At 45.7% G+C, this 25,011-nt stretch overlaps 1 protein-coding gene across 1 annotated transcript in view; it reads right to left on the bottom strand.

The window, feature by feature from the left end:
• KIAA0556 (KIAA0556 ortholog) overlaps positions 1–25,011 on the bottom strand; it is a 229,590-nt gene that overhangs the window by 191,119 nt on the left and 13,460 nt on the right. Inside the window, exon 2 of the mRNA XM_010837427.1 lies at positions 17,495–17,550. Coding sequence (XP_010835729.1) covers positions 17,495–17,550 — 56 coding nt within the window. The remainder of the gene's footprint in view (positions 1–17,494; positions 17,551–25,011) is intronic.

Genomic DNA, 25,011 nt, shown 5'->3' with positions numbered 1-25,011 from the left:
CAGCAAAAGACCCCACCTGCTGCAACTAAGACCTCATGCAACCTCCCTGGTGGCTCAGACAGTAAAGAATCCACCTGCCATGCAGGAGACCCAGGGTCCATCGCTGGGTCAGGAAGATCTCCTGGAGAAGGAAATGGAAACCCGCTCCAGTACTCTTGCCTGGAGAATCCCATGCACAGAGGAGCCTTACGGGCTACAGTCCCTGGGGTCGCAAAAGGTCAGACACGACTGAGCAGCTAACACTTAGAACTAAATAAATAAACATTTTTAAAAAACAAAACAAAATTCACAGGAAGATGAAGAGGGGTGATACTGCTGGATTTAAAATGTTGAGAAATCCTTGAGAAAAGCTGGCAGACAGAACTGGATGAATGAAAAGAAGCGCAGGCCAAATCGAAAGCTCGGAAGGAGGATTGTGACACGGGAAGGGGGTCTTGGGCTGCTCCAAGCCTAGAGGCAACACATTCTCCAGGGAGAGGAGGGGATCTGAGGTTAAAGGTGAAAGAGACGCGTTGAGAATGCCTATGAGGATGCCAAGAAGTGGCTCTTCAATCCATCCAGATTGTAGGGGCTGTGACTGTGGGTCTCTGGGACAGAACAGCAGGATATATCCAGGAGAAAAAGGAAGAATTCTGTGTTCAGAAGACAAGCATCACATTTTTTGTGGTAATTTCCACCCTTCTTCCCATAATCACTGGTAGCAAACTCTCGTAAAAAGAAAAAGCATTCACAGACAACAAAACAGATCACATTACATAGAAGAGCACATATTCACAAATTACCAAACATTTCAAGAAAACTCACACCATGAAAGAGAAGGGTGAATTCAACAAACAAACAATGAAAGAAAGAGATAACGATGCAAGCAGAGGCATTACAAACATTTTTAATATTATCAGAAGAATCAGAGAAGGCACTGACTCCTTGAACTACCTACTATGGAACAGAATAAGAAATCATGAATAAAACATTTAATCATCAAAACTAAAAAAAGATCAAAAGACAACGAAGAGGACTTCCTTGGTGGTACAGTGGATAAGAGTCTGCCTGCCAATGCAGGGGACATGGGTTCGATCCCTGGTCTGAGAAGATTCCACATATTGCAAAGCAACTAAGCCTGTGTGCCGCAACTACTGAAGCCTGTGTGCCTACAGCCCGTGCTCCACAAAGAGAAGCCACTGCAACGAGAAGCTGCTGCCACTAGAGAAAGTCTGTGCACGCCAATGAAGATTCAGTGCAACAAAAAAATAAAAACAAAATAAATCAATCAATAACTTTTTTAAAGATAATGGAGAACAGAATAGATATAGATATAATTACTGAGTTGGAAGATCAGGCAGAGGTGTTTCCCCAAACCCAGGAATAAGGACAAAAAAGTATTGGCAAAAACAGGATAGGCTGTTAATATCCACTATTAGCAAGGTTTGAGAGTCTGGCATTCTCAAATATTTTTAGTAGGAATATAAATCTTTAGGCTTTTTTTATAAGGCTATTTCTAGGTTTCTTGCCACATGAGCCAAATAAATCCCTATTGTTAACCCAAGGGCCAAAAAAGTATACCCCACAGGCCAAATCTGTCCCACCACATATTTTTTTTTGGTCAATAAAGTTTTATTGAAACACAGCCCCATTCACTAATTAACATACTGATATGGCTGTTTCCGCACTACAATGACAGAATTGAGTAGTTGTGACATAAAATGCTTGCTGATCCCTGGTGTAGGCCATTGTTAGTTGGGTTTCCTGTTCTTTGCAGCCAAATGCACTTCCAACTGAAACAAGGACGAGAACTGTAATAAACAGGAAAAAGTCTAGAAAGGTGAACATTCTACAAATAACAGGTTATTTCTAACTAATACAATTTGTAAAGTTTAAAAATAAAAAAAAAAGTGAAAAAAAAAAACAGGTTATTTCTAGACAGGGTTATTAGGTTGGGGTATGTTTGAAGAACATTTTTTAATTTAGTGAACAAACTTGAAATTAAAAAAAAATAATGCCAGGTAAATTATTTTTAAAATTCACAATTTAATTATTCTAATAAAAGGATAACTGAAGGTTTAATACCACAGTGGTAAAGAACAAACTATTAATACATTTAAAAAACACAGATGAAGACTTCCTTGGTGGTCCAGTGGATACGAATCCTCCTGCCAGTGCAGGGGACATGGGTTTGATCCCTGGTGAGGGAAGATTCCTCAGCTGTGGGGCAGCTGAGCCCCTGTGCTACAACTAGCCCGTGTGACTCAACTACTGAAGCCGGGAGCTCTAGAGCCCGTGCGCCCCGACAAGAGAAGCCACTGCCGTGAGAAGCCCAGGCACGGCAAACTGGAGAGTAACCCCTGCTCACTGCAACGAGAGAAACCCTGCGTGCAGCAACAAAGGCCCAGCACACCCCACAATAAGTAAATAAAACAAAAACATGCATGAATCTCACAGATACGTTCAACAAAAACAAAACAAGGATCAAAAAATTGTGCTTACTCTGTGAATCCTTTTATATGAAGTTCAAATACAGGCAAAACTAATCTATACCACTAGAGCCAAGACAGTGGTCCCCCTCCTGGAGAGCGGCAGTACCTGGGAGTGGGCATGAAGATGCCTCCTGCATCGCTAGGAATGGTCCGTATTTTGACGTGGGTAGTGGTAACACAGGAGCACTCATAAAATTCATAAAACTGTACACCAAAGATTGTCCCCTTTATCATATGGAAGTTATACCGCAATAAAAAAGTAACTAAAAAAGAAATGGAAGGTAGGCATTTACAATTGTCCTTTAGTATGATCCTAAGCCTGAAATATATATAGTTGCATATTAAGAAGAGGTGGCAAGAATACACAGAAGAACTATACAAAAAAGATCTTCATGACCCAGATAACCATGATCGTGTGATCACTCACCTAGAGCCAGACATTCTGGAATGCAAAGTCAAATGGGCCTTAAGAAGCATCACTACGAACAAAGCTAGTGGAGGTGATGGAATTCCAGTTGAGATATTGCAAATCCTAAAAGATGATGCTATGAAAGTGCTGCACTCAATATGCCAGCAAATTTGGAAAACTCAGCAGTGGCCACAGGACTGGAAAAGGTCAGTTTTCATTCCAATCCCAAAGAAAGGCAATGCCAAAAACTGCTCAAACTACCTCACAATTGCACTCGTCTCATACTCTAGCAAAGTAATGCTCAAAATTCTCCAAGCCAGGCTTCAGCAATACGTGAACCATGAACTTCCAGATGTTCAAGCTGGATTTAGAAAAGGCAGAGGAACCAGAGATCAAATTGCCAACATCCATTGGATCACTGAAAAAGCAAAAGAGTTCCAGAAAAACATCTATTTCTGCTTTATTGACTATGCCAAAGCCTTTGACTGTGTGGATCACAATAAACTGTGAAAAATTCTTAGAGATGGGAATACCAGGCCACCTGACCTGCCTTCTGAGAAATCCGTATGCAGGTCAAGAAGCAACAGTTAGAACTGGACATGGAACAACAGACTGGTTCCAAATCAGGAAAGGAGTACATCAAGGCTGTATATTGTCACCCTGCTTTCTTAACTTATACGCAGAGTATATCATGAGAAACACCAGGCTGGAAGAAGCACAAGCTGGAATCAAGATTGCCAGGAGAAATATCAATAACTTCAGATGACACCACCCTTATGGCAGAAAGTGAAGAAGAACTAAAGAGCCTCTTAATGAAAATGAAGGAGGGGAGTGAAAAAGTTGGCTTAAAGCTCAACATTCAGAAAACGAAGATCATGGCATCCAGTCCCATCACTTCATGGCAAATGGGGCAACAATGGAAACAGTGAAAGACTTTACTTGCTTGGGCTCCAAAATCACTGCAGATGGTGACTGCAGCCATGAAATTAAAAGACACTTGTTCCTTGGAAGAAAAGCTATGATCAACCTAGACAGCATATTAAAAAGCAGAGACATGACTTTGCCAACAAAGGTTCATCTAATTAAAGCTATGGTTTTTCCAGTAGTCATGTATGGCTGTGAGAGTTGGATAATAAAGAAAGCTGAGTGCCAAAGAATTGATGCTTTTGAACTGTGGTGTTGGAGAAGACTCTTGAGAGTCCCTTGGACTGCAAGGAGATCCAACCAGTCTATCCTAAAGGAAATCAGTCCTGGATATTCATTGGAAGAACTGATGGTAAAGCTGAAACTCCCACGCTTTGGCCACCTGATGCAAAGAACTGACCAATTGGAACAGACTCTGATGCTGGAAAAGATGGAAAGCAGGAGAAGAAGGGGACAACAGAGGATAAGATGGTTGGATGGCATCACCAACTCAGTGGACATGAGTTTGAGTAAGCTCCAGGAGTTGGTAATGGACAGGGAAGCCTGGCGTGCTGCAGTCCATGGGGTCGCAAAGGGTTGGACATGACTGAGCAACTGAACTGAGAAGGGAATAAAAAAATAAATAAAAATAGTGACTTTATAGATGGTAGGATAAGGATGAATTTTTGTAGCATTAAGCCTCTTCTATTTTTCTACAATAGGCATGCATTAGTTCTGGAATCAAAAAGACATTAAAATGTCTGGAGCCAGCCCCATTGAGGTCAATGCCTGCAGATATGAACTACACCAACACTGCCTCCCCCAGCTACCCCAGCTGATGGAACATTCTGGAATGGGACCCAGCGGTGGGACTGGACAAATAACAATAACATACTTTTAAACAGGACTTACAGGTACAGTTCTAAGTACTTCATATGTATTATTTAATTCTCTCAACAGCCCCATGAGATGGTACCATGCTTTCAGTTCCATTCAGCAGATGGAAACTGAAGCACAGAGAGGTTATGTAAAGTGCCAAGAAAGCTCAGCTGGTAAAGAATCCACCTGCAATGCAGGAAACCTGGGTTTGACCCCTGGGTTGGGAAGATCCCCTGGAGAAGTGAAAGGCTACCCATTCCAGTATTCTGGCTTGGAGAATTCCACAGACTGTATAGTCGGATGTGACTGAGTGACTTTTACTTTCACTTTCAAGACCACACAGCAAATTAAGAGTTAGAACCAGGATGCAAACCAAAGCTCTTGATTCCCTGCCCTTGATCACTCTTGCCATTCCGTTTCTCATGTGCCAAGCCATCTCCCAGGGCACCAACAGAGCATGGGCAGTTCAAAGAGATTTTTGCAAGAGTTTAGGCTTCTATATTGAAAAAGCAAAAGGCCATCAAAGTAGAAAGAAGCTGAGAACTTTCTTGGACTTTCCTACACATAGCGGAGGGTGAGGAGGGGCATATAATCTCTTCAGCAGCCTCCAAGGGGAATGCAGGACTTTCCAGGTGGCTCAGTGGCAAAAGAATCCACGTGCCAATGCAGGAGACTTGGGTTCAATCCCTGGGTCAGGAAGGTTCCCTGGAGAAGGAAATTGGCAACCTATTCCAGTATTCTTGCCTGGAAAATCCCATGGACAGAGCAGCCTGGTGGGCTACAGTCCAAAAGCATTGGATACGACTTAGTGACTAAAACAACAACAACAAATGGGAATGTAGCCATCGTTAACAGTGCTTAGCTGGGGAAGGCCAGTGTCAGACTATCTTGGGTCATCGGGCAAGAAAACTGAGGCTTTCATTTATCTGGCAGTCACTGCCCCAGCTTCTCATTCACCTGCCCAGCCCTGTGGTCCCAGGAGTCTGGGACCCTGTCTAGTTCTGACCCAGCAGCAGGATCCGTGGGGAGGAGAGAGAAAGTGCCTGGTGTGAAAGGCAAGGGCATCCTCCGAGCGGGGCTGGGCTTCCCATGTATATCTTCCTTATCCACACAGAGCCCTTGGACATCTGGAGAGGAAGGACGAACACCGTCCACTTTAGAGCTAAGGAGACCGAGAAGGGCTAAGGAAGGTGCCTAACAGATGTTAGAGCATGTTATATTTGTCTAGGTAAACCCATAAAAGTGGAAAGTTAACTCATAGCATCTGGATTGAGAAAGGAAGGCTTCTCACTGCGGTGGAGCACAGGCCCTCGGCATGCAAGTTTCAATAGTTGCTGCACTCTGGCTCACTAGTTGTGGCTCACAGGCTGACTTGCTCCGCAGCATATGGGATCTTCCCCGACCAGGGATCAAACTGGTGTCCCCTGCATGGCAACCAGATCACCGGACCACCAGAGAAGCCCTGAAGCTGGGCTGAGGAGGGCTTCTATCACTTGAACAGAGCCTCAGAGACACGGCTTGTGGGCCCTGATGAAGTTGATGTCAGCTCTTATCAGACCTGGGGTGGTTGCAGGGGAAACGGAGGCCCAGAGCAGGGAGCAAGGGTGTGCCTACGGTCAGCCACGGTAACTTGGGACGGGAGCCCTGGGGGCCTGGCACTCTTACAGCCCTGGCCCTGCTCCTCCAGAGGTGTTCCCAGACTGGGCAATAGTTCTGGGCTCCTATTCACCACGACACACACCTTTCATTAGTAATTTGCAGGAACCTCCTTCACTTGGATAGTATCATTTTCTTTTCTCATCATATTCTGCATTCTATAAAGTGATTGGGGAGGCGGGGTGGAGAGGTAAAGGGAGACTCAGGGCAATTTAATGCCTAGAATTTGAGGATATAGAAAATTTTGATGCTCTGGTGAAGGGCACACTGCTTATCCAAACCTGACTTGGGAAGAAGCTGTCAACATTATCTCCTTCTGGTCACAAATTGCAGCTCTCTGATGGGTTTTTTTCTTCAAGTTTAATCTTGTGTTGGAAGCTCAGCTGATACCAGGAAGGTTTTAGACGTGTCAATCTCCTTCCTGGCACTTTATCAGAAATTGATTCTCTTTGCTTCTTGAAGCTCGATTCTTGGCCTTGCCGTTTGTTCAGCTTGGGTTACAGGCTCAGCAGCTGCGTACACGTTTCCTGCAGCTCACAGCCTGATGGCTGGGGCCTGGGAGTAGGCTGGTGATTTCAAGGGCAAGGTAATTCTCACAAGAGGGATGATGTGCTGTTCCATCGCACTGAAGCGGCGAGGAACAATGACCAATCTGTGTCCTGCTTTTTCTTAGCAAGAGTTCTCACTCACCTCTGACTCGGAAGGGATTAGCTTTTTAAACAGGCCATTTTGCCCTCAGAATAATACTAATTACAATACCAGTCCTAAATTATAATACTCAACACGTATCAGCTCCTAGTAAGTACCAGGCACCATTCTAAGCACTTTACATGCATTAGCTCACTGGATCCTTACGTCACCACTAGACCGTAGGTTCTACACTATCCCTACTCTTTTTTTGAAAAAATAAAAGAAAAATGATTTTATTTATTTATTTTTGGCTGTACTTGGTCTTCGTTGCTGCATGGGCTTTTTTCTAGTTGTGGAGAGCGGGAAAGCACAAGTCACTCAGTTGGGTCCAATTCTTTGTGACCCCATGGGCTATACAGTCCATGGAATTCTCCAGGCCAGAATACTGGAGTGGGTAGCCTTTCCCTTCTCCAGGGGATCTTCCCGACCCAGGGATGGAACCCAGGTCTCCCGCACTGCAGGCAGATTCTTCACCAGCTAAGCCACCAGGGAAGCCTCTAACTATGGTGCATAGTCTTCTCATTTCAGTGGCTTCTCTTGTTGCTGAGCTAGGGCTCCGGGGGCAAAGGCTTCAGTAGTTGCGACACATGGGCTCAGTAGGTGTGGTTCCTGGACTCTAGAGCACAGGTTCAATAGTTGTGGTACATAGACTCAGTTGCTCCGAGGCACGTGGAATCCTCCAGGCTCAGGGATTGAACCCATGTCTACCGCCTTAGCAGGCGAAGCCCATATTCCTACTCTTTAGAAGAGTAAGCCAAGCCACAGACAGGATAGGTATCTTGCCTGAGTGATGGCAGGAGCCTAGGAATCCAGGCTGTTTGGGTCCAGGGTTCACAGGCTCAACTACTTGGCTATGCTGCTTCTAAACCCACCGTGTGACTGACCTGCCCCTATAGAAATCAGAAGCTGTTCATGTCACCGGAGGCCCCACTGTCCAAGTTCTCAAAGCTACAGAGACCAAGACCACGAGAAGCAGAAAGACTAACTTCACCATAGGGAATGCAACTAGCTGTTGGATGTAAAATGAATCTCACTCCTCTCTGCCCAGAAATGTGAACTAAAAGGCTTCATTCCAAGAAAAGTATAGATTTGGAATGTCAGCTGTTGCACTGGACAGGCTCTTGTAATGCAGCACCATTAGCTTCCACTGTCTTTTCTTCCCTCTCCCTTCCTTTTTAAAAAAATTTTTTTTTAACATTTTCAACAAAGCAGTGGAGATCTGTAAATATGCAAGAGGCAGTTCCTGATCCCCGCAGAAAACTGAAGCTGCAAGAACACTGAGAACTGAAATGAGCAAAGGGAAGGGTCTGCTGTTTGCAGGCTGGCGCGGTCTGAAACTTACAAGAAGAATCACTGGCCTCCTACAATTGGCCACGACAGGTGCTTGGGGCCGAGGGCCCAGGAGACCGAGGTGCTGGACATGCCCCCGTGTTTTCAGGACAATACCCTGCTCCCATTTCCTGCTAAGAAAAGTGGACCAGGGAACCACAGATGAGGCTACTGAGTGTGGGTGCCTCAGCCAAGGGCAGCCATACTCAAATCTGGCCAGAATTCCACAAGGTGTCCTGAACAAAAAACTCTGCCCCACTCATTCACCATTACAAGACAAATTAGGAACACTGATTTTAAAAAATCACATCCTCTTTGATCCATTAATTCTACTTATAAGAGTTAACCTTTGGCTATTCCTGCACAACTGCACAGAGATGCCTGCTCTAGAATATTCTTTCCAGTACTCTTATAGTACTGGACGCTTACTCCTTGGAAGGAAAGTTATGACCAACCTAGATAGCATATTCAAAAGCAGAGACATTACTTTGCCAACAAAGGTCCGTCTAGTCAAGGCTATGGTTTTTCCTGTGGTCATGTATGGATGTGAGAGTTGGACTGTGAAGAAGGCTGAGCGCCAAAGAATTGATGCTTTTGAACTGTGGTGTTGGAGAAGACTCTTGAGAGTCCCTTGGACTGCAAGGAGATCCAACCAGTCCATTCTGAAGGAGATCAGCCCTGGGATTTCTTTGGAGGGAATGATGCTAAAAGCTGAAACTCCAGTACTTTGGCCACCTCATGCAAAGAGTTGACTCATTGGAAAAGACTCTGATGCTGGGAGGGATTGGGGTCAGGAGGAGAAGGGGATGACAGAGGATGAGATGGCTGGATGGCATCACTGACTCGATGGACGTGGGTCTGGGTGAACTCCGGGAGTTGGTGATGGAGAGGGAGGCCTGGCGTGCTGCGATTCATGGGGTCATGAAGAGTCGGACACGACTGAGCGACTGAACTGAACTGAACTCTTACAGTAGCAGAAGACTCCTGATAGCCTAGATTAGTCATTAACCAGGAAGTATTTGTCAGTCGCTCAGTCATGTCCAACTCTTTGCAACGCCATAGACTGTAGCCCACCAGGCTCCTTTGTCCATAGAATTCTCCAGGCAAGAATACCGGAGTGGGTTGCCATTTCCTTCTCCAGGGTGTTAACTGGGAACTAGTTATATATTTATGCTTTCCTGGAGGTTCGGTGGTAAAGAATCCTCCTGCAATGCAGGAGATTTAAGACACTGGCTCAATCCTTGGGTCAGGAAGATCCCCTGGAGAAGGAAATGGCAACCCACTCCAGTATTCTTGTCTGGAGAATCCCATGGACAGGGGAGCTTTGGCGGCCTACAGTCCATGGGGTTGTAAAAGACTCAGACACAGCTTAGAGCCTAAACAACAACAAGTCATATATTTATGGACAAGTTCACAATCCTCTTGGACTTCTCTGGTGGCTCAGACGGTAAAGCGTCTGTCTACAGTGTGAGAGACCCGGGTTCGATCCCTGGGTTGGGAAGATTCCCTGGAGAAGGAAATGGCAACCCACTCCAGTACTCTTGCCTTGAAAATCCCATGGACGGAGGAGCTTGGTGCAGGCTACTATCCATGGGATCGCAAAGAGTCGGGCACAACTAAGCGACTTCACTTTCTCACTTTCACAATTCTCTATATGTCATTTTTTAGTAGCAAAACCAGATCTGAACTGACATGAAATTTAAAGTCTTTATCCCACTTAATAGTAGTATAAACATTCATATTTTCCTGCACATATATTAATATATTTGACTACAGAATGCTGACCCAGGGCTATACTTGGATATTACTTTCTAAATTCTAAAAAATTAGAAACACATTTGGCTCCAAAGATGTCAAATAAAGGATTGGGTTTTTATTCATTCACAGTGAAATACTAGGCAGCCATAAAAAAGAATGAATGAGATTTGTATACATGTGCTGCTATAGGATATTCTCTAAGACACATTGTTAAGTAAAAAGAAAAATCCAGAACAATGTATTGCATGCTATCATTGTGTTAAAAGGCAGGGGGTGGAGGTAAGGGCAGAGAGGACAGATAGAATATTTCTGGAAGGGCAGAAATTGATTACAATGGTTGTCTCTTGGGAGGGCAACTGGGGGGCTAATGTCAAGAGCATCGTACCCTTCAATGTATTTAGTGGGTTTTTTTTTTTTTAATTTCACTTATTTATTTTTGCCTGTTCTGGGTTTTCATTGCTATGCTATGGTTTTCTCTAGTTGTGGCGATTGGGGTGTTAGACCCTAATTGAGGTGCATGGGCTTCTGATTGCTGTGGCTATTCCAGCTGTGAAGCTGGGGCTCTAGGGCACACAGGCGTCAGTAGTTGGGGCACGTGGGGCTCAGGTGCCCTGTGGCATGTGGGATCTTCCCAACCAGGGACTGAACCCTGGTCCACTGCATTGACGGGCAGATTCTTAACCACCGGACCACCAGGGGAGTCCCTGCCCCTTAGTATTGATTAGGCAGGTTGATCAGACCCTCTCTGGCCTCTGAGCCAGGAGAAGGAATAACTGGAAGAGAGGAGTATGAAGACAGCACCAGGTCCAGGGCCCAGAGGGGAATGAACGCGTGTTCATGGTGGCACACAGACAAGCTGTCCAGAGAGCCTGGTCCCTGGAGGCACCTTGAATCCTCGCCTCCCTGCTTTGCTGGGTCCCCCTGAGATCCCAGTCTCCTCCTCTGCTTGGCGAACATGAAAGACGTCTCTAGTCCTTGTACCACAAGGCTCTGTTAACAGCAGGAAGTGCTCGTGTGTGCGCATGTGTGCATGTGCACACTTACATGTGTGTGCAAAGGGAAGGCTTAACATTTTCTAGGCGCTTGAGTTAAATGACTTCTGCAGTCCTTTACAAAGTGAGCTCAGCAGAGGAGAGTGCTGTCAGGGGCATTTTGCAGAATCTCCCATCAGCTGCATGAGGAGGCAGTCCATTATCACAAAAGGCTCTCAGAGTGGTTTACAGTGCGGGCCCAGAGCTGCCTGCCTGGGGCGCACAGCCAGGAACCCGGAAGCCTGGAATCAGCGTACAGTCCACCGGGAGCAAGGAAGACCCCTTCAGCTCTGAGTGCAATTGTGCTGTCTTTTCCATCCAAGGCCATGGCTGTCTCTGTTAAATTCTAGACACGCTAAGGAATGATCACAATTATGTAGCAACTAATATTTATGGAATATTTACTATGCACAGCGCTAAGCGCTTTATCACTGCCTTGATTCTGTATACCAAATCTCCAAGGTGGGAATTATCAAATGAGGTGAGACGGGTCAAGAGACTAGGCTAAAGGTCACAGGACAAGCATTTGAGCAGAAGCACACTGCGGGCTCCGTTCACAGAGTGGCCTGGGGCCTCCACGGCTATGTGTTAGAGCAGGGCGTGTCCTCAACACCTTGCTCTCGAGCCCCACGGTGTTTCTGTTGCCATCAGTGTGGGCCCTGATCAATAAGGGGTTGATGAATAAATATTTCTTCCTCCTCTATGTTTTCCTGTTTGCTTTTTAAAAATTTTAACACTGTATGAAAAATTTACTTTCTAATGATTTTTTAGTAAACCACAATGGCCATGATTTCAGAAATCATTAACAATTCATGACCAAAGGCCAGAAACACTACATAAACTCCACAGGCAGGAGCCGTGAATCCTTGCTAGAGAAGGGGTGGAGGATATTTTTACCAGCTACTTCAAAAGTAGCTACTGACTTCAGGCCAGCCATCCAAGCTATATTCTTTCAGAAATGACTGTCACGCTTCCTAAGCCTCTGTTAAAGCCGCCTCTTCCAGGAAGTCTTCTCTCTCTCCTCCAACACCCACTGGGGCTTTGATCTGGATCTCCTCTATGCTTTTCTGCTATGATGTGTGCTTGTCTGTCTAGTAGGGGGTAGTGCAGGCATGCAGGGCATGGGGAAGCACCCAGGCTGAGAACTTAATAAGTATAAACGCTGGTTCTCAATATCTGTGGGCAACAGTGGGAAAGGGGAGGGTGGAGTGAATTGGGAGATTAGGATTGACATATATACATTGTGTGTGTGCTCAGTCGCTTCACTTAGGTCCAACTCTTGGCAACCCACTGGACTGTAGCCCACCAGGCTCCTCTGTCCATGGGATTCTCCAGGCAAGAATACTGGAGTGGGTTGCCATGCCCTCTTCCAGGGGATCGTCCCAACCCAGGGATCAGACACATGTCTCCTGCATCGCAGGCAGATTCTTTACCGCTGAACCACTGGGGAAGCCCTCATATATACACTATCATGTGTAAAATAGATTGCTAGTGGGAAGCTGCTGAATAAGACAGGGAGCTCAGCCCGGCACTCTGTAACAACCTAGAGGGGTGGGACTGGGCGGAGTGGGGGAGAGGCTCAAGAGGGAAGGGGCAGAAGTATACTTATGGCTGGTTCATGCTGTTGTATGCCAAAATCCAGCACAACATTGCAAAGCAATTATTCTCCAATTAAAAATAAATAATAACAGACACGCACATAAATGCTGGTTCTCATCCATGGCTGCATGTCAGAATCACTTGGGGGGAATTACAAAATTCTGATGCGTCGGTCACACCCCCAGAGATTGTGATTTAACTGATCTGGAAAGAGACCTGGGCCGTTGTTGCTGTCGTTCGGTTGCTAAGTCGTGTCCGACTCTGTACATCCCCACGGACTGTAGCACGCCAGGCTTCCCCATCCTTCACTATCTCCTGGAGTTTACTCAAATTCATGTTCACTGAGTTGGTGATGTTATCTAACCATCTCATCCTCTGCTTCCCTCTTCTCCTTCTGCCTTCAATCCCTCCTAGCATAAGGTTGTTTAAAAGCTCCCAAGTGATACAAACATGCTGTGACATTTGTGAACCGCTGACATCCAGCATCCAGCCCAAGGCCTGGTTCTGATACCTGCTTGCAGTCACGCAGGTGTGGAGAGTGGGGCAGGGAGGGTCCCATTAAAAGAGGACACGTCTTCATCAAAGTCATTACCCAGGGACTTCCCTGGTGGTCCAGTGGCTAAGACTCCGAGTTCCCAATGCAGGAGGTCCGGGTTTGATCCCTGGTTGGGAAACCAGAACCCACATGCTGCAACTAAGGCCTGGCATACCAAACATATTTATATACACACATACATATACATTTAAATTTTATTTATTTATTTTTGGCTGTGTTGGGTCTTCCTTGCTGTGCAGGCTTTTCTCTAGTTGCAGCAAGCGAGGGCTACTCTGTAGATGCAGTTAGTGGGCTTCTCATGGAAGTGGTTTCTATTGTTGCGAAGTACAGTTTCTAGGCCACAAGCGTTTCAGTAGTTGCAGTTCCCAGGCTCTAGAGCACAGTCTCAGTAGCTGTAGCACATGGGCTTAGTTGTTCCAGGGCATGTGGGATCCTCCTGGATCGGCAGATTATTTACCACTGAGACACCAGGAAAGCCCTAAAATGTTTTGTTTTTTAAATGCCCATTGTTGTCTCATAGGAACAAGGAAGGACTCAATGTTGCCACTCTCCATTTTGCAGAGAAGCCAGAAGCCTGCATTTTTTGGGTGAAATCTCTCAATTTTTGAATGTGATCAGCTAATTTCAGGCTTCCCAGGTGGCTCAGTGGTAAAGAATCTGCCTGCCAAAGCAGGAGACACAGGTTTGATCACTGGGTTGGGAAAATCCCCTGGAGAAGGATATGGCTACCCACTCCAGTATTCTGGCCTGGGAAATCCCATGGACAGAGGAGCCTGGTGGGCTACAGTCCATAGGGCTGCAAAAGCGTCAGACACGACTCAGAGACTAAAGAACAACAACGCTTAATTTTAAAAGATTGTCACATGGTATGGGCCAAATAAAACACAACTTTGGAGCTGAAAGTGGCCTGGCAAGCTCATGGAGAACAGCTTCTCATCCTCCCTTTGCATTGCTGGCCCACAACCATGCAGGATGGTACCCAATCCCCACTCAGGATACAAACTGCCCGTCCACCTGCCAAGGTGTGTGCTGTCCTGTATACCCGACCCCCGAAGGAACACGACACAGGACCCCATCTACTTGTTCTCACCAGCTTGTCTTTCCCTTGCCTCTCATGGGGACAAAGCTTCTGCTATACCTGGCATCCTGTGTAAGGCAGAGAAAGTCAGGAAGTGCGGACTTCACAGACAACGTGGGCAGGAATGCGGAAAGAGGAGGTGGGTGGAAAGGCATGTTATAATGTACAGGATGAGCGTCCTGGCAGCTTGCTATTAGTTTCTTTCTCTTGTTTTTCTAACCAAACAAAAGTCGTGCTAAGACAGTCAGCACTCTCTTTTTCAGTGGGCCTGAAACCATTTTAAACGTCTTTCAGGATTGAACTTGGATGTTGTGATAAACAACCCCATCCTCTGTCTTCCCTCACTTCAAGCATTTTTCAGAGGAGTGATGTGAAACTCTCTCCGCGGCTGGCATGATGGGAGTAGCCAGGAAAGTGGCAATTAGGGGAGTCCTGTTGCCAAGGAGAGAAAGGAGGGGAGGGGTAAAGTGTCTCTGCTAGTTACTGGATGCCTTGCTCCATCATTTTCCAGTGAATTTTGTAATGTGGATAAATAAGATGCTGTGATTATGCAACCAAAGGCCTCAGGTTTAAACAATTCATTCCTGGCCTTAGAGGACTGGTACTCGCTCTTGGTCATTTAATCGGGGGAGACCAGGTGCCTGCAGGCCAGTGCTCACCCCCATTCTGGCTTCTCCACCTTGAGGCTTCTGGAAGGATCTTCATGGAGACAGGTACATCTGCTTTTTTCTTTTTTCATTTTTAGGGTTTACTTTATTCCTCATGATAAAAATCAGTACATAAAACACAAGGAGGGGGGGGAAACACTTCCATAATCTTATTGCCCAGATGAAACAACTGCAAATATTTTCTTTCAATGAATCAATCGTGAATTTTAAGAGCAGCACGAGAAAAACCACCTAAAGCAGCAGTGGTCCCCAACCTTTTTGGCACCAGGGGCCGATTTTGTGGACAGTAGAGAATCTGCCTGCAATGCAGCAGACTCCAGGTTGGAACCCTGGGTTGGGAAGATCCCTTGGTGGAGGAAATGGCAACCCACTGCCTGGGAAATCCCGTGGACAGAGGAGCCTGACGGGCTAATGTCCATAGGGTTGCAAAGAGTCAGACATGACACAGGGATTAACACTTCTGCTTTCAATTTTTCTGCAGATCAGGGTGGCATGGGGGGAGCAGTGGGATGGGGGGAGGGATGACTTCGGGATGATTTTCATAAGGTCCCTAGATCCCTCGCATGGGCATTTCACAGTAGGGTTCAAACTCCCATGAGAATCTAATGCCGCTGCTGACTGACAGGAGGTGGAGCTCAGGCGGTAACGAGAGTGATGAGGAGCAGCTGTAAATACAGACGAAGCTTCACTTGCTCATCTGCTGCCCTCTTGCTGTGCAGCTTGGTTCCTAACGGGCCGTGGACTGGTACTGGTCCATGGCCTGGGGGCTGGGGACCCCTGACCTAAAGTATTTCTACTCTGTATATTCAAAAGGACTCTCACATTTGATACTTCTTCAGAAAAATGCCCCCATCAGAAAGGAGTGGGAAGATCCACCCTAGTTCAGCTGCTGGAGTGCCCACTGCGGGCTGACACTGCAGTCTTCTTAGCATCCAAGCTCCTCAGTTATCTCCAAGCCCTCATCCCAAGAAGGTCGATTATATAGGAAGGAAAGCCATGCTGGCTGTTCTGACTACAGCTGAGAGAGGAGGTAATAGGAGAGAGGATGAGAGTCATAGTCAAGAACACAGGGTCCTTTGCAGGCCCGCCCTAACCCGCCTCCTCAGAGCTGGCTGGGGCGAGGCCATCACAGAAGCAGCAGCACCACGAGCTACAGAAGGAAGAATCAGGTCCTGTGGCCGTTTAAGCCCCTGGATGCATCTGAGCCTGAGAAGTTTCCTTCTGTCTTTGGAATCAGGTCTGTTTACAGTCAAGAGTGTGAGTACTGAAGTGTTAATGAATTTCAAGATTCGTCGATATAGGTGATGAGCACCCAAGACTTCAGACCCCCGCTCCCATCAGCCACTAAATAAAACTCAAATGTAAACTCCCACAGGCTTGGGACTTGATCGAAGGGCCCTTCAGTCATTCACGGGTCCTGCCTGCCACTTCCCCTCTCAGGCTCAATGACCTTGCAACTTTCCTTATTCGTATCTTTCTGCATTTGACCATGCTGTTTATCTGGCCTAGAAAACTACTCACTCTCAAGAGTTAACCTTTACATCAGCCTTTCTTGATACCACTGGCAGAGGTAGGTGATCTCTTTTCTGTATTGAAATCCCACCCTTTGTCTTTCTCTCCCGGGACTGGCACTTTCACACTGTACTGTGATAATCTCGTGGCACATCCCTTCCAACGGTGCTGTGCACACCCTAAATCAAGGCCTGTCTCTCATCCCTCCCTTAGTCTTAGCCCTGGTGCCTAGCACAGTGCCAGTGGGCTCAGTTTAGTACATTTCAAAAATTTCAAGAATGGTTAGTTTCAAGTATGTGGTATATTTCAATATTTTGTAGCTCTTCCCATGAAGAACTGGGGCCTATTTCCCCATTCCCCTTGAACCTGTGTTGACCTTGTGATCTGCTTTAAAAAACAGAAGCTAGCAGAAGTGACACCGTTCAAGTGCTGAGCCTAAGGCTCAGGAGTTTCTGAGTCTTCCACTCTTATACTCTTGAACCTCTGAACCTCAATGTGAACAAACCTGTCTAGCTTGCTGGAGGAGGGGAGGACATTGAAGGAGAATTAAAGCACCATAACGGATGCTCAGACAGCCCCAGGGTGACACAGCTGTTAATGGCCAATGCATAAATAAAGCCCAGCTGCGGTCAGCAAGTCCTGGCCCATCAGCAGAATCTTTAGGGGAAGCTGAGCCCAAATGGCTGACCCTCAGAATCATGAACTAAACCCATAGTTATTTCAAGTCACTAAAATCTGGGTGACTTGTTACACAGCCATAACTGACTGATACATTCAGTAAGAGATTATTAGTGACACTGGGTTGATAACTCCAGTTGCCAACTATCATTGGGTCAGGGATTTAAGCTAGAGACTCAGAAAAGGAGATCCAGGGATCTTTAAATCACTAGCCCATTCCCTCAGATTCTTTTAAATTCCATTGCCTCCCACCAGCCCTCATCAGTGGCTCATTTACCTCCTTTTTCTCCCGAGAGCAGGACCGGCTTCTCTCAGCCTTTCGCAGAGTCTGACCTGTAGCAGTTCAAAAGCAGAACCAGAGATTTTGAGGCTGTTTTAAAATAGCTAGTTTATCACCAAAAAAGCTTTTTATTTGCAAAACTGAATAGACGGGACCAATCATAATCAAATGATTTTAAGAAAATGTAGCCTATTATGATAATGGGAAAATTGCATACTCTTGAAATAGACCAACGGCAATGAAATGGTAATTCACACACTCACATTATTTGACTATAATGAACAAAGCCTCCGCTCTTTAATCTAGAACATTATCTGCACTTTGCAAGGGCCGACAGACTGTAGTTTTTCCCAGTCAAATTACATTTTTATTAAATTGTTTGGAATTATATAAAATGCCTTCCACCGTGCGCATACATACAACCTTTGATGAGAGCGTGCCAATATGCAACGCAAACCTCCGATCTCGCCACATAGGTGCTGGTGCAAATGTGGATTAGCAGTAATCAGCCCCATTTCACATAATGGAGCAATTTCAGAGAGAATTGTTGCTTTTCTCAGAAAACTAGAAGACTAACACTGAAGGTGTGCATACATTTCACAGATCGACATCAGGATGTTTAAATATGCTACTCCAAATGCAGTTTTTACAACTCTGATGGAAGCGGCCATTATGAACGGAGTCCCTGATGGAAAATTAATGAATCGCTTTGGTTTTAGAACATAAGATGGGAGTCTCACTGCACACCATCAGTGTGTCTCACAAATTGTCCAACTTCACTCTCGGGTGGCTATCCGTGAGAATGTCACAACCACATGTTCCGTTAACCAGGAGCATTCTGAAGGTGGGAACAGAAAGGCTGAGTGATGACTTATTGAGAGGCGAGAGAATTGGACAGAGTCAGAGAGGAAAGACTTTCTTTTTTTAATTAATTTGGCTGTGCCAGGTCTTAGTTGTGGCACGTGGGATCTCGTTCCCTGACAGGGGATTGAACCCGGGCTCCTTGAACTGGGAGCACGAAGTCTTAGCCACGGACTGCCAGGTAAGTCCCAGATGTTTATCTTTGCATGTGGTCACTTCCGGTGGGTCCACATGTCAGTAAGACGCAGAGAGCTGCTCATAGCTGGTAAAAAAGCTCAGGTCAAGGGATGAGGCTCTTTCCAAAAAAGGATAAGGGAAAAAGCAAAGGTGCAAAGATGAACCTCTGGCACTGGCCAAACTTTGGGCCAATACATAAAAGGATGTAGAAAAGAGGTAGCTATTTGTAGGAGACCCTGGGTAATACAGTATCATAGTATAGCAGACACCATTGGAGGTATCTGCTCAGCTCATGATGACACCCTAGACTGCTCCCTTCTCTCTTTCCTTCCTCTCTATCCCCAGGGTGATCCTGTGGCAACCATGACTGTACATGACCCCATACCCTGAATTTGGTATGCTCCACTGGGTATGGGCCCTTGACCCAATCACAGCCAATGAGAATCCCAGCCCCCAACATTTGAAATTGATTCTGAAAGAGAGAAGAGAGAGGGCCGGAGCAAGGCTACCTCCACGTGTGAGCAGCCACCAGCCACTGGCTTTAGGGACAGATAAACACAGAATGACAAGACGGAGTGAATGGATCTGACACGCTCAGCATGCATGCCTTTGTGTTTCACAGACACCTACTTTGATTAGGTTCTTCGTGTGTGTGTTTGCTTTTTTTTTTTTTGGCCTTAAGACAACCTAGGGTTTTAAAGACGAAAAAGAGCCCAGAAAAGGACTTCCCTGGTGGTCCAATGACTGAGAATCCAACTGCTAACGCAGGGCACCTGGGTTTGATCCCTGGTGTGGTAAAGTTTCACACGCCTTGGGGCAACTAAGCCCTTGAGCCAAAACGTCTGAAGCCTGAGAACTCTAGGGCCCATGTTCCGCAACAAAAGGAGCCACTGCAAGGAGAAACCCACGCACTGCAACTGGAGAAAGCCCAGCACAGCCAAAAATAAAATTAATTAATTACTTAAAAAAAAAAAAAGCCCAGAAAAAGATACCACTGTGATGCAGGATGCCCATAGCGGGGGAGGTTTCACATGTGTGGACAGGGGGTAGATGAAAACACTCTGTACTTTGCACTCAATTTCCCTATGAACCTAAATCTGCTCCATAAAATAAAGTTTATTGATTAAAAAAAATAGCCTGGGATCTAGGGATCAGGTGATCCAGGTTGTCATGTCGATTTTAACCTGACTTCTGATCCCTAATGCTCTGGGGCAGGAGCTAGGGTGGACGGCTCCTCCAAACCCTTGTGCACACCTGCTCAGGCTGTTGGTTGAGGGCCTCTGAGTCGGCCCTAAGGTAGACCAGAGAGGACATACCAGGTAGTAGGCCATGCAATGAGGAGCCGGGAGCTGGAAGGGGACAGAGCAGACTGGAGACCGGGACTGCTGGGCGGACAGATCAGGGAGGTCTAGCAGTCAGTAAGATGGCTGCAGAGCCAAGCAAAGCCCAGGGCAAGGGCCAGGAGCAGGAGGGAAACAAAGCTGGTTCAGGGTGAACACAGCAGACCCCAGAGTCCGGCGGAGGCCTTTCACGTGCTGGTCACACACATGCACGAGGATCCAGTCCAGGGGATTGCTGACATGTTATGAGATCTTGGATAACTCACAGGATCCAACAGGTTCTCTCTGGGCCATATTTTCTTTCATTTTTTTTTTTTTTTTTAATGAGAAGTAGGCTGAATCACCTAATGAGTTTGCTTTCCACCTCTAAAATTCTGTGATACCAATAAAGAGCAATAAAGAAAATTAGGGTGGGCAATAAAAAGAAAATATTAATGCAAAGAACAGAGAGCTTAACCACTGAAATTTGCAAGCAAATTTCTCTATCGGAGTTAATTAGAAGCTTCTTTATTCATTAAATTGGAAGATAATTTGCTTATTTTCCAGTGAAGATAATTCACTCTAATTATGCACGTTTGTTATCAAATGCCTCTGTCCTCTCATCACTGAGCCCCTCTTCTCTCCAGGTAGCTCAGTGTGGAGACGGCTCCTTCTCCCCACGGACAGAAGGAACCAGATTACATGGCGCCTGTCTACTGCACTTAGCTCCTCTGAGTGGCTTCCTACCAAGATCGACTCAGGGAGGGGGGAAGAAGGTGACATTAACATCAATATATGCTGCTTGCGAAATGAAGGGGCTGTTCCTCTGCATTTTGCAAGGTGACCCTGCCAGCTGCAGCCAGAAAACAATAAATAAGGCTAAATGTAAACACTACATGTGCACCTCACTTTAGGAAACAGATGTGGGCCTGGGGAAAAGAAAAAAAAAAATGACTGGATTGAATTGTTGTAAATACAACACCATTCTCCCATGTAGGCTTTCAGAGAGATTGTATCTGCACTTAGGATTAATTTTCAATGGTTGGAAGATTCTGACACTTCAGTTTTACTTTGCTCTAGATGCAGATAATAATGTTCATCGCTGCCACTTAGAGGGAAGTTGCATTTTCCTTGGATGTTAGATTCTGAAGTCGGCAGGCATGGGAAAATCAGTGTCAAAATTCCCCTTGGAAAAGAGCCTTAAATGTCTCGTAAAGAACAGTCTCCAGGACACAAGATTTTATACCCACTGATGTAGACCTATGTGCATGTGTAATATTTGGTGCCTTTGGAAATGCATGGTATGTGATAAAAGACATGCAAAATATAACTTTATGATATTTCTAATTAAACTTTTTAATTTTTATGATCTATGCTTTTTTTTTACATATTCATTTTTATTTATTTATTTGGCTGTGCCACGTCTTAATTGTGACACGTGGGATTTCTGATCTTAGTTATGGCACGTGGGATCTCTAATTGCAGCAGGCGGAATCTATTTCCCCGACCAGGGATGGAATGCAGCTCCCCCTACTTTGGGAGATGTGGAGTCTTAGCCACTGGACCACCAGGGAGGTCCCTAAGTTATAACTATTGTAATTATTTCCCTCTATTTTTTTTGGCTTGGGGTAGGAGGAACTTGTCAGAGGTTGGGGCATGAACCGGGCACCAATATGATGAAGGTTAAATGTTCTGGACTGGAGAAGGCAATGGCACCCCACTCCAGTACTCTTGCCTGGAAAATCCCATGGACGGAGGAGCCTGGTAGGCTGCAGTCCATGGGGTCGAGAGGAGTCGGACACAACTGAGTGACTTCACTTTCACTTTTCGCTTTCATGCATTGGAGACGGAAATGGCAACCCACTCCAGTGTTCTTGCCTGGAGAATCCCAGGGACAGGGGAGCCTTGTGGGCTGCTGTCTATGGGGTCGCACAGAGTTGGACACGACTGAAGCGACTTAGCAGCAGCAGAAACGTTCTGGACAGGACACCTACTAAGGGCCAGGATCTATGCACCTGCTTCATCTCCTGTATTCTCACATCCATTCCTCCAGGTCAGGAGTCAATAGGCTTTCTTTATAAAGGGCCAGAGAATAAAATTAAAAAAAAAAAAATTTACAGGTCATAGAGTCATGCAGTTTTAAGGTCTCTGGTGCAACTACTCAACCCTGCCATTGGAGGGTGAAAATAGCCATTGATATATGTAAACAAACCAGTATAGGAGGGCTCTCCAGGTGGCTCAGTGGTAAAGCATCTGGCATCCGCCTGCCAAGTAGGAGACCTGGGTTTGATCCCTGAAGAAGTTTATTTCTTCTGCTGTCCAAATATGAGGGCTCATCCTGTTCTCATTTTATGTATCTATGTCATTTCATTTAAATGGCAAATATCCCACTGAGATGCCACTTCATCTCAATCATTGGGCTGGCAAAAATCCAGAGATGTGACAATATACTGCTGACGAGAGCTGGGAAGCAGGCCTTTTAGAGTACTGTTGGGAGACGTATAAAATGATGCAGGCGCTGTGGAGGGGATTTTGGCAACATCTTCAGAGAGGCTTTTGGCAGTATCCCTTTAAGCTAGCAATATCATTTCTAGGAATCAACCGGGAAGAAATACCTCCACAAACAGGAAACAAATGCACGCACGAGGTATTCCCTGCATCGTAATTTGCAATGGAAAGTATGAGAAGTGACCTATAAGTCTATTACAGCGGGTGACTGGCTGAATAAATACGGCGGATCCACACAAGGGAATGGAATACTGGGTGAGAGAATGGCAAGCTGATAAGACGGCCATATGTTCAGTGAAAAACTCGAGGGGCAGAAACTTGACATTATATGATTCTTTTCTCTGTGAAAGAGGGGAAATAAGACTGTATTGGTTCTATTTATACTGAGAACCACCTGGAAAGCACATGCACGAGAGCGACTGCTCAATGTAAATTTTTTATATTGTTTTTATTTTTGAAGGATTTAGATGGATATATTTCCTATTCAGGAAACTAAAATACTTTGCTGTACAGCAGAAACTAACACAACCATGTAAAGCAACTAAACTCCAAAAAAAAAAAAATTAAAAAGCAAGAAACAAAGGAAATCACACTATGATTGGAATTGGCATAAGAAATTTAACTAGTATATCAGAAAACATGATATATGTGAAAGTCACTCAGTTGTGTTCTGCTCTGTGACCCCATGGACTGTAGCCTTCCAGGCTCCTCTGACCATGGAATTCTCCAGGCCAGAATACTGCAGTGGGTAGCTATTCCCTTCTCCAGGGGATCTTCCCAACCCAGGGATCAAACCCAGGTCTCCCTCATTGCAGGTGGATTCTTTACCATCTGAACCACCAGGGAAGCCCAGAAAACATGATACATAGAATGCAACAACAACAAAAAATGTATTTTGGACTCTAAAAAAAAAAAAGAAACTAGAATAGACTTAAAATATTAAATGTCCAAAAGGTCTGGTTCAGATTTTTTAAAAATATAGTGAAAAATGCTGTTGACATTCCCATCCAAGGTGCAAGGGAGGGAAAAAAAGTAAGCTTCCATGGACCTTGCTTGAAAGAAAGCACAATCAGAGGACAAACTGCCTTTTTTTTTTGGCTGCACCACGGGATCTTGGTCCCCAGCCAGGGATCAAGCCCGCCCCCGCCTTCTGCCCACGTCTGCAGTGGAAGCCCGAGGTCTTAAAGCAGTGGACCAGGGAAGGTGCTGAACTACTTCTTTCAAGACATCAGTCGGTAATGTGTAAGAGATAAGAATAAAATAAGGATGAAATATGGTTTCTGGACATTGAAACAATCTCTAAACTAAGCCAGTAGGCTGGTGGTGACCTGCTTGTTTATTTGAGGGTAAAGGTTTTTTTGTTTGTTTGTTTGTTTTTTAATAAAATGGCTAGACAAGGTGAGAAAGGAAAAAGAAAAAAGGAAAGGAAGATTACAACCTGTCCAGATGGGTTGTCTCGGACTCATGATTTCCAAGTATTTACTGAGCACCTGCCACTGCCAGGTTCCTCCCCAGGTGACAGTTCTTGGAATTCCCTATCATCTACAACAGGCTTCCCTGGTGGCTCAAACCGTTAAGAAACCGCCTGCAATGCAGAAGGCCCGGGTTCGATCCCTGGGTCAAGAAAATCCCCTGGAGAAGGGAATGGCAGCCCCCTCCAGGATTCTTGCCTGGGAAATCCCACGGACAGATGAGCCTGGTGGGCTATAGTCCATGGGGTTGCCAAAGAGTCAGGTATGACTTTAGCAACTAAACCAGCATCACCGTCATATGCAACAGCAAAGCCACGAAGCTCAGAGAAGTAAGGTAACTTGCCCAAGGTCACAGAGCAACAAAGGGAAAGAACTTGGGTTAGCAACCCGTCAGCCTAGCTGCTAATCCACTGCTCACTACACCTGGCAGTCTGCCCGCCTGTCCTTCAACTCCAGGAATGGGAGTGCCCCAGCCCCACTGGCCTTCAGCCCCATCCCAGCTTTCTGAACCTTGATCCTGGCTTCTGCCTACAGCCTCTGCAGAGACATGTGTGGCAGAGGAAAACGGCAGGGTGGGGACAGGGCTGAGCCCCTGCCCAGCCTAATGAGGAATCATGATTCGTCTCCAGCTGCTGGTTTCCAGGCAGAAATGTTGGCTCAGTTTTGTCGGGTGAGATTCTTCCAGAAGAGCACAGTTTTGTGAAAAAGCTTCTAATTTTTAATGTTGACAAGCAATTAAAAAAATGTCAGTGCTCTGGACAGGCCCAGCAAAAGAGGCCTCTTGGGACTTCCCAGGTGGTCCAGTGGTTAAAACTTCGCATGCCAGTGCAAGGGGTGTGGGTTTGATCCCTGGTTGGGGAACTAAGATCCCACATGTCTCATGGCCAAAAAACACAAAACCTAATACAGAAACAATATTGTAACAAATTCAATAAAGACTTAAAAAAAAAAAGAAGAAGCCTCTAGTTTCTAACCTAACAGACAGCTAGGGCAGAAGATGGGAAAATCCCTCCTCCCATTACTTCCTCATCTGTGTCATGGACCCTTTCTTGTGCATGTGGGTGGGGAGAGACCTCTTTAAGGAAATCTCATCATAATAACTAAAATCTATTAGACAAAGAGCATGACTGTTTGGGAGCCAAGTAAACAAACATTGGCTCCGAGACACACTTTCCTC

Source organism: Bison bison, unplaced genomic scaffold (genome assembly GCF_000754665.1).
Source record: "Bison bison bison isolate TAMUID 2011002044 unplaced genomic scaffold, Bison_UMD1.0 scf7180017864072, whole genome shotgun sequence".
NCBI classification, from domain to species: Eukaryota; Metazoa; Chordata; class Mammalia; order Artiodactyla; family Bovidae; genus Bison; species Bison bison.
This window is presented reverse-complemented; position numbering and strand designations above follow the sequence as displayed.